General features: G+C 39.2%; 1 protein-coding gene across 1 annotated transcript; it reads left to right on the top strand.

Moving 5' to 3' along the window:
• Positions 1-2972: 2972 nt before the first annotated feature.
• On the top strand, positions 2973-9504 carry si:ch1073-456m8.1 (leucine-rich repeat flightless-interacting protein 1). Its single transcript, XM_019276667.2, has 6 exons — positions 2973-3269; positions 3896-3970; positions 6100-6138; positions 6389-6550; positions 6667-6750; positions 6866-9504. Exons 1-6 carry the CDS (start codon positions 3171-3173, stop codon positions 7340-7342), a joined length of 936 nt encoding a protein of 311 aa, XP_019132212.1. The 5' UTR covers positions 2973-3170; the 3' UTR covers positions 7343-9504.
• Positions 9505-9532: the final 28 nt, after the last annotated feature.

Below are 9532 nucleotides of genomic sequence, written 5' to 3'. Positions count from 1 at the left end.
TGTGCGGTTGCATGTACCTGCTCGGTGTGTTTGTGGGTTTTTTAGGTTTATAACATGTGAATCATTCATATGTTACATTTCTGAGCTGAGATCAGATGAACAACCTCTAATTAATGCACCGGTCTTAAACCAAACTACTGAAAACAGGTGAAGTATAAATGTCTTTCAACTCAGCAGTACGTTGAGACTTATCTGCTGTCTGCAAATCAGGAAAAACCTAAACTGCATTTGCAACATAAAGTCATTTGTAGAACATGAAGTTACGTATCACACACTACATGGTAGTCCTTATTCACTGAAGGTCAGTGTAAGCAGCATCACGACTTTAAATTAAAAGTTTCATATTTTGTGAATGTACTTAAATCCTTTCTTGTTGAGAGTTAGATTAAAAAAAACTACTCTGATCTTTGTCCATCAAATATAAAGTCAGGATATGATCAGCTTAGCTTATCATAAAGAACTGAGATTCGCCAGCTCCTCTATAACTCACTGATTAATAAGAAATTATATCTAATTTGTTTAATTTGTTTAAAACAAACAAGTGAAAAAAGGAGATTCTCCTACATAACCCTCTGTAAAGCCTGAATGTCATGTTTTTACACATGAATTTAATAACCAAGACATAACATGTTAATTTATGAACTCTGTTATCTTTGGACTGAGCCAGGCCAGCTGTTTCCCCCCATTTCAAGTCTTTGTGCTAAGCTAAACTAACTTTCATATTTACTGTAAAAAAACGAGACGGATATCGATCTTCTTATCTAACTCTTAGCATGGAGGCGAATGTGTCATTTCTCCAAATGTTACATTATTGTTTTCCGCTACGCACCAAGTGAACAAAAAGCTGCAACACAGAGTGTCTCATGACTTGTGTCATCCGGCACAGTCATAGCTCAGAGCATCTGGTCAAAAACCATGAATGTATATGCTTATGCTTTGTGTGTGTATGTATGTTCATGAACTGAGAAGATTAAACGTGACCAGTTTAGTCTGAATTTGCATTGTAAATGCTTACCTGTATGTGGACTGTTCTGTTATTTACACATGCTCATACTGTAGATGTGAAAACTGCGTCACACTGTATCGTGATAAGTGTTTCTATAAGTGTACTGCTGAATGTGAGATCACAGTCTTTGAGTTTGAAATGAAGGCAGCGGGAGCCACTGGACCCTTTGACCTTCAGTCCAACCTTCTGATGCTGAGCTTTTATCATGATGCCATGATTATCTAGAAGAACAGAGTGGGAGTGAGCCATTTGGTCTCAGAGATTATACATGTGAAATCACATTTCTTGGAAATATTCCTCAAGGCATCATCAGTAGGAGCCACTCATACCTTCTTAAGATCTCTTTTTTTTCTTTTTTTTTTGCTTATTTGTCATCTCACTATGTTGACATAAAAACAGAACTGACAGCAGTCCAATGTTTTGGGTGTGACGATAAAACTATGGCACAAGTAGAGAGCTGTGAAGTGTTTAATGTGATTAAACTGAATTAATTTACAAACAAGTGTGTGTTTTCCTCAATATATCTCTTTAAAGCTATCTTTTCACTAGTGAATAATCATCTAAAAATAATAATCTTTATGTTTTAATTACCTTTGAAGGAGCCTTTATATCTACAGACACTGCAGGTCCTCTTTCACAGAGCGCACCATGTTGCATCACAACGTTTCTATGGTAGAGGCGGATATGGACAAATACCAGCTTACTTTTTGCAGCAACCACAGTTTGCCCATCATGCTAGGAAGGAAGGAGAGGATCACAATTAGCAGCTACACACACACACACACACACACACACACAATGAATCCTTCACACTGGACCTTTGAACACTAACAGTATCACAATGCCTGTAGCTGTATAGTTTTATCTGCTTGTTCCAACTCTGCTTTTAAAACTACATTGACCGTCCATATCATTTGGTACACTTGTACAATCGAACATGAGCCAACACGACAACTCTCTTTAACACTACTGCAAACTATAACAGGATAGATATATATATATAGCATATAGCACAGTAACCATAGGTTAAAATTAACCTGAGATAGATCTAAATTTAAATATGTACAGAGAGATTAAACATTTGTAGCAAATAACTAAATAATTAAATTATTTTTTATAATTATAAACAGGAAACAAACAAACAACCATAAACATGAACAAGTAAAACAGACAGAAAGGAGGGTAACGAAAATGAGAAACAACCAAAAAGAACAAAACATAGGCAGTTCAATAAATAACATACATTCGGATTATTCAGGCAGAGTGTATGGCCTTAATGTAAAACATATCAATACAGAACAATTAACACATGCAACAGTTTCCATCATCTGGGTTCTCCACATATTCAGTGTGGGAGCTCGAGGCTCCTTCCCAACACCTTAAAATTGTCCGTGCACAAGTCATTAGGCCAGTTTTTAAGATTCCAAAAAAGAAATGTTGGTTTAAGTGTGGTACCATTGTTTTGTCTCCAAGGAGACATAGTTCACTGTACAGGTCTATTTTTACTTTTACTGTTCTTACATTATGCTTTGTACCCTATAGGTCTTAATTTTTCTTCTTATCTGTTTCATTGTTGTAGTTTTATGCTTTTTTACTTTTCTTCTAATCTCTAGTTTTTCATGCAGCTGCTCTGTTTTTGTTATTTCTGTTCTTACTCTGCTCTGTGAAGCACTTTGGGCTACAATTCTGTATGAAAGGTGATATAAAAATAAATAAAGTTGAAGATCAAAGATCATTATTAAGCAAACCCATTCTCTTAGCAGTCTATACTTGCATGGCCACTTTGTGTAGTTGCATTAAATGTAGTAAAAGTCGGTTTTGTGCACATTTACCTTCATAATCTCACCTGCTTGTTTTTGTTTTATCACCTGTGAGTTGGACACGCGTCCTGCTGCTGCTTATCTGCATTTTAAAAACAAACAAACATGTATTTTTACCTCTCCAGCACAGATGACTGTGTCTGTGCAGAGCCGATCTTTGACTCCTCTGTGGGCGGACTGAGGGCGGCGTCAAACACAAGTTTGGTCCCGGTGGTTTCCCGTAGATCACGGCCTGGGCGTCGGCAGTTCATCATCAGCTGCTGCGTAGGAAACAAACACTGACAGCTCGGAGGAGTCTCTTACATAAACCAACACCTAATATAATATTTATATATTAAAGAAAGATGCATTCAGTCACTGTGGACAGCGGTGGCTCGCCGAAGAAACGGACTTTGTCTCGGGGACTGAGCGAGGACGAGTCTCTGCGCAGCATCATCAAGGAGGTGAGCGAAGAAATCACGGCGACACTGTTGAGACTGAGCCGGAGCTAAAAGAGGCAATGAGTAAATAATAAACAAATAATAAACATTTAAAAAACATTTAAAAAACATTTAAAGCTGAAACAAGAAGCTCCGATGTTTTAGTGACAGTTTAAGATCTGACAAAGATCTAACGAGTCAGGTTTGAAGCTCCGCTTCCTCATTGTTAGGCTAGCTCTGTGATGCTAGGTAGCATGTTTGTTTACGTGTTTGTTTACGTTTCTGTTTACGTTTCCTTCCTTCCTTCTTTCTTCCTTCTTTCTTTCCTTCTTTCTTTCCTTCTTTCTTTCTTCCTTCTTTCTTTCCTTCTTTCTTTCTTCCTTCTTTCTTTCCTTCTTTCTTCCTTCTTTCCTTCTTTCTTTCCTTCTTCCTTCCTTCCTTCTTTCTTTCCTTCTTTCTTTCCTCCTTCCTTCCTTCCTTCCTTCTTTCTTTCTTTCCTTCCTTCCTTCCTTCCGTCCTTTCTTCCTTCTTTCCTTCCTTCTTTCCTTCCTTCCTTCCTTCCGTCCTTTCTTCCTTCTTTCCTTCCTTCCTTCCTTCCTTCCTTCCTTCCTTCTTTCCTTCCTTCTTTCCTTCTTTCTTTCCTTCCTCAGGTCGAGACTCCGTCCAGGCGTCTGACACGCAGTGACAGCCGGGCCGGCACCCTGAAGAAGAGGAGTGACAGTCAGGTATGATAACACCTGTCCACTGTGATGACCTTTACCTGCAGCCTGCGTGTCTCCTGTCACTATCACATAACATGTGCTCACGTGTTTAAACTGAAATGTTGATTTGTTTTCTACTGCATTTATTAATTAAGAAGAAGAAGATTAATCCCATCGCTACATGCATGTTTTTTTTTTTAAGATTATTTTTTTGGCCTTTTTTGATAGTACAGCTGAAGATAGACAGGAAGCAGAGAGAGGGGGAGTGACACGCAGTAAATTAGCCGTCCGATGGACTATAGCCTCCACGCACCGTCCCCACTACATGCATTTTAACACCGAAATGCAACCACGCACATATCAAAAAGGACATGCAGATGTGGAGAGAGATGGCAGCGAACCCCTCCCCAGTGCATGTTCACCTCCTGGACACTGCCGAGGTGCCTCGGTTAAGAAAGTTAAACTTTTGGTAGCAGGAACAAACTTTATCCTCACAAACTGATGCAACAACACATAAGCAGCTGGTTCCACTGGTTCCCGACATTAGAGCTACAAGACGATAAATCTGAGGGTCTGTTAAATAATTAAGTAAGAAAGAAGAAACAGCTGCTACACAGTTTGTTTCATGTCCCCGTACTTTTCCCTTATCTTAACAAAAAAGTACCTGACTAAAACAGACCCAAAAAGGCTCAGAGTCACTGATGCAACATGTATTTTACAAATGTATCATTAGGATAAATTTGTGTTAAAGTTTGTGTTGCAGTTTGATGTTCAACCTGAAAAGGTCCAGAGAAATGTAAAGGGTTTTCTAGGAGGTGCCAGTTCACCTGGCACCCTCCATACGACTTAAACCGACCACCCTCGGTCCCCAAGCCAAGTCTCTACGGACTGAGCTACTGCCGCCTAAAATACCTCTCAATATAGTGCAGTCCAGTTTAACACTACTCTAAATGACGACAACCTCAGTAGTAAACACAATATTTAACGTAATACCTACCTCTGACGGTGTCAACAAAAACTGAAGCGTTATAAGCTTGTAAGTTATGGCAGAGGATCGCACTCTAAATGATCATATATGAGTTGAATACAAACCGTAGAGGTTACATCAAATAGGAAACTCTAAAAACACTGTAGACATTATTTCAGACTTTGGTGTCTTTAGGATTTTGACTAAATAAATCAAAGATTTGTTTTGTTTTCTGTTTTAAACTCTACTTTTTACTTTATTAACTGAATTTAACTGATGCCTATCGTCACATTTATATACACAACAGACACCGAGCTGATCTAAGGTAGCTGGTTTAATATAGGGACACACTCACTCTTTACATTTCTCTGGACCTTTTCAGGTTGCACACTTTTGTCACATATATCTTTAACACAAATTCATCGTAATGATACGTTTGTAAAATACATGTTACATCAGTGACTCTGAGTCTTGTTGGGTCTGTTTCAGTCGGGTACTTTTTTTGTTTGAGACCGAAGACATTCATCCATCCATCCATAAGGGAAAAGTACGTGGACATGAAACAAACTGTGTAGCAGCTGTTTCTTCTTTCTTACTTAATTATTTAACAGACCCTCAGATTTATCTTCTTGCAGCTCTAATGTTGGGAACTAAACTACCAGTTACAACAGAAAAATGCTGCTTATGTGTTGTTGCATCAGGTGAACAGGTCCTGATATACAGTATCATCTCTGTCCTGTTCATTTACAAAAGAAAACACAACGTTACATTAGTCAGTTTGCGGCGATAAAGTTTGTTCCTGTCAGAGCGTTTGATTTAATGCTTTCTCTTCGTCCGGCTGGTTTCTAAATTTACCACTACTGGGCTAACAAAGAGTGGAAAGAGTCCGATGTACCGGTGTTCTCTGACCGAGGAATGTCAGCTATATCAAATGTTCTTATCGCGCTTAGGCCTTATCACATACTGTGTGTTTGGAGTCTCATCAGACACGGTGCCTCCGGTGTACAGTATTCAGAGGTCACGCGTTGCGATAGCTGCGTTTCCAGTGTGCAAAACACCGTAACATGTCAGATCCTGTGACCTTGTGTTGGGTTAGCTATAAAGTAAAGTGTTGTTTTGTGTGAATGAGAGGACCAAAGGCAAAATGATGTTTAATTAAAATGATTTTTAATTATCTTCCTTTCAGCAATCTGACCAGGACCTTTTTATGGGACTCCCAGAAATGGTGAGTATGTCTTACTGACATTATAATTACGACAGTTATTCATTATCATGTCGTTCACAGTCCTGTCGGGGCTAATGGATCACTGCAGTGATACATATTCCTTTTTAAATACGATTGTCGTGCCTCCAGATGAGGCCTCCCACTGATGCCTCTTGAGAGCTTGCTAAACACGTGCCCACCCACTGATTGGCATGAGCTCCTCTAAAAAAAAATTGCCCACGCTGATTTGTGACTTGTGTTTGTGGTGTAGCTGGAGCTGCAGGCCAGCTATGACGAGGTGGTGCAGGAGCTGCGTGGGCTGGAGGTCGAGCGAGAGGCTCTGTTGTTCCAGGTGGACGTCTTGCAGGACACGCTGGAGGGTGTAGAGGAGCTGCTGGCTGAAGCCCAGAGGGAGGCTGGACAGTCGAGTTCGGTACGTCGAAGCCACATAAATAGACGTCTTTTTTAGTCTTTGTCCTTTTGTAATGAGACGTTTGTTGTAACTAGCTGCTTTGTTGTCTTCATGCCAACGTTTCTCTGCATTTGCAGGAGCTGGAACGAGAGAGGGAGGCCAAGAGGAAACTAGAGAGCATGGTTTCCTCCCTGATGCAAGAGGTGGAGAGATTAAAAGAGGTAGTGTGGCAATTGAAAAGAGAGCATTGCATAATATAAGATAAAAATAACTTTCAAACGCAGCTACCTATATCTTGTTTAAAGGACCTTCCTTTTTTTAAACTTCTCTTTGCAGGAAAGAAATAACGAACCTTCTGCTCCAGCAAACACACATGGAAGTGTGGCGGAGGAAGCAAGACAAGGACACAAAGACTCGTCGCTGTGCGAAGGTAGAGCGTCGGAGAAATTGGGACAGAGCGGAGAGGCAGAGGAGGAAGAAAGCGTCCTGACGAAGTTGAAGAAGATGGTCAGTAAGCCGCTGAGCCACCTGCCCTCTCTTGCACTGGACAACCCGATCTCTGAAGACGGGGTCCTGCGGAGGCCTTACGAAAACGGTGTCGAGGACGGGCGAGATCCTTCTCCGGACAGGAACGACTCAGACAGCATAAGTGCCTACGAGGACGCGTCAGCTGAGACTCCAGAACAGGACAGGATGTTTCCGGGGGAAGAAGAGCTGCCTCACGATTCAGAGAACAAAGAGAAAAGTTCAACTAACAACTGCCAGGTCAACGAAAGCAACGCCCCAAACCCAGACGGCTGTGTTGTGTCTTAACTAATGTTAAAAAAAACAAAACAGGTCAAAGGTAATTATTGATCGAAGAGCTCTTTTTGTTTACACACATCTGATATTTATGCTCTTAAATAACTTTGGGGCAAACTATAAGATCCCGAGCTGAAATTAAAGCTTCAACGAGCTGCCGATTAATCGAATTGTTGATCGAAGGAAAATTAATTTGTAACTTTCTGTCATTTTTCAAGAGAAAATGCCAAAAAAAAAGGATTTGCTGCCTTTGTTTGTCACAGTAATCAAAGAAATATCTTTGGGATTTGAACCACTGGTACGACAAAACATGATTTTTCACTATTATTTGAGAATTTCTGATTAGGTAATTGAAGAATTATTTGTTGTGATACACTGTAGGAGAGTTTTTGTTTGAAATACACAACAAAGAAACTCAGGATCCAGGTGGTTTACTAGCTGGACTTCCACTAATGACTACTTTATATTGATTGCCAATAATTTCTTCTTTATGTCTTAACGTGTGTTTTTTTTGGATAGACATGGAAAATGCTCCATGCTGCTTTTACCGTTTACCTCTTTCTTAATCTTATATAAAAAAAAGGGGGGGGTAAGGGTTTGAACACTAACAGCTGCCGAGACACAAATCAGGATTTACCTGTGGACAAAACACAGCGAGCTATTTGGACTCAAATCATAACGTACGCATTAGAAAGTCACAAATTTAGAGAGGAAGACCCTCAACACAGTTTGTTTGGTGTGACTGTAGGGCTCGCTGTAAAGAGAGACGTGTTTGACGTCGATCTCTGGAGGCTAAGATCACGTACAGATACTCGAGGCTGTTGTTAGTGAGGTTATGAGAGTTTTTAAGGGAAAATGCCATCTGTTTACTGCCTTTATTATTATTATTTTTTTAGCTTTCATTAACAGCCCTCTTTCCTGTTTAATTCTGAATTAAAGGGAAATCGATTTAGCTGCATTTGCACTTTCAGAAGTTCTTGTATTGTGGCTTAAACAGTCAGATTACATTAGAAACAACATTCCCTTTACAACCAAACACGTCAGCGAGAAATAATCAGCTGACCTGCTGCAGGCCGTGTTCCTTCTGCCTGCATGCTAATACTGTACGTTTGCACATTCGCAGTGAAACTTGCTGAACTTAGTCTCTTCGGATGTCTCTGATTGCTGTACACACTTTGTATTTAATCATACTTTTTTCTATGTTTTGTGTTTTTTAAAATTTCTCTTTTTATGCTTGAGGCAAGAATAGACCCTGTCACCTCATACGACGAGATAAACAGTTTTGCATGAGCACAAGAATGTATACCGATATCCAAACGGCACATGAAATGATCCGTTTATATTAGTACTTTTGCATGCAGTACTTACACACATATATTAAATACTTTTAAAGTTATTCACCGCGAAAATTGGTGTTTTGAAGGGATTTTTAAGTTTGTTTGCAAATAATCTGTATAAGTTTTTAAGATCTTTAGTAAAAAATTCAGTTTCGAGGGATCATATCATGTGACACGAACATTTTTTTAAAGTGGGAACTGATTCTGTCATACAAGAAAACAAAAGCGGAACAACAACAATAAGTTTATGGAAATTTGAAAATAGGTTTGTTACGTTTATCTGCATTTTTATGTTTGTGTTGACTGATTTGTCTTTTGCATTACGTTTATCACACAGACTTCACACGCCAATACTTAATTAATATTATCTGTTATTTTGTGGCTGCCACGATGCACGAGCAATCAATTAACTGATAAGGAGTTACCGCTACTGTAGTGCTGTTACTGTAGAACAATCAGGTCATTTGCAACCCCGCTGGTCACATTTTTCTACACGATTATTCATTGTTTTGTTTTATTGTTGTCGTTGTCAACAATAATTTCTGTTAGTGCTGATCATTTTTTACACGTCCTTCATTTTCATATATTGCTGGCACTGTTTATCACACAGAAGTGACTTTTCCACAATTGTTTCTGTGTTTCATCTTCACATGACAATGCAAAACAAATAAAAAAAACGTTCTTACTGTACTTTGATGCGTTTTATGGGTCTATATATTTTTGACTTGTCTTGAGCTTTGTATTAAATGTTCAGTAAATTACATGAATTTATACTTGTATAGCTGAAATTACATTCCAGACATATCCCAAAAAATAAAAGGAGTGAATAATGCTGAAGCAGAGTGGTCGTTTGTTTTGATTTTAA

The sequence above is a fragment of the Larimichthys crocea genome, chromosome VI (assembly GCF_000972845.2).
Source record: "Larimichthys crocea isolate SSNF chromosome VI, L_crocea_2.0, whole genome shotgun sequence".
Taxonomy (NCBI): Eukaryota; Metazoa; Chordata; class Actinopteri; family Sciaenidae; genus Larimichthys; species Larimichthys crocea.
This window is presented reverse-complemented; position numbering and strand designations above follow the sequence as displayed.

Bases quoted from the DNA above. Each gene is read 5' to 3' on its own strand.
- si:ch1073-456m8.1 (XM_019276667.2), top strand. From the start codon at position 3,171: ATGCATTCAGTCACTGTGGACAGCGGTGGCTCGCCGAAGAAACGGACT. The intron at 3,270-3,895 runs GTGAGCGAAGAA...TTCCTTCCTCAG, and splicing joins TGCGCAGCATCATCAAGGAG to GTCGAGACTCCGTCCAGGCG. The intron at 3,971-6,099 runs GTATGATAACAC...TCTTCCTTTCAG, and splicing joins AGAAGAGGAGTGACAGTCAG to CAATCTGACCAGGACCTTTT.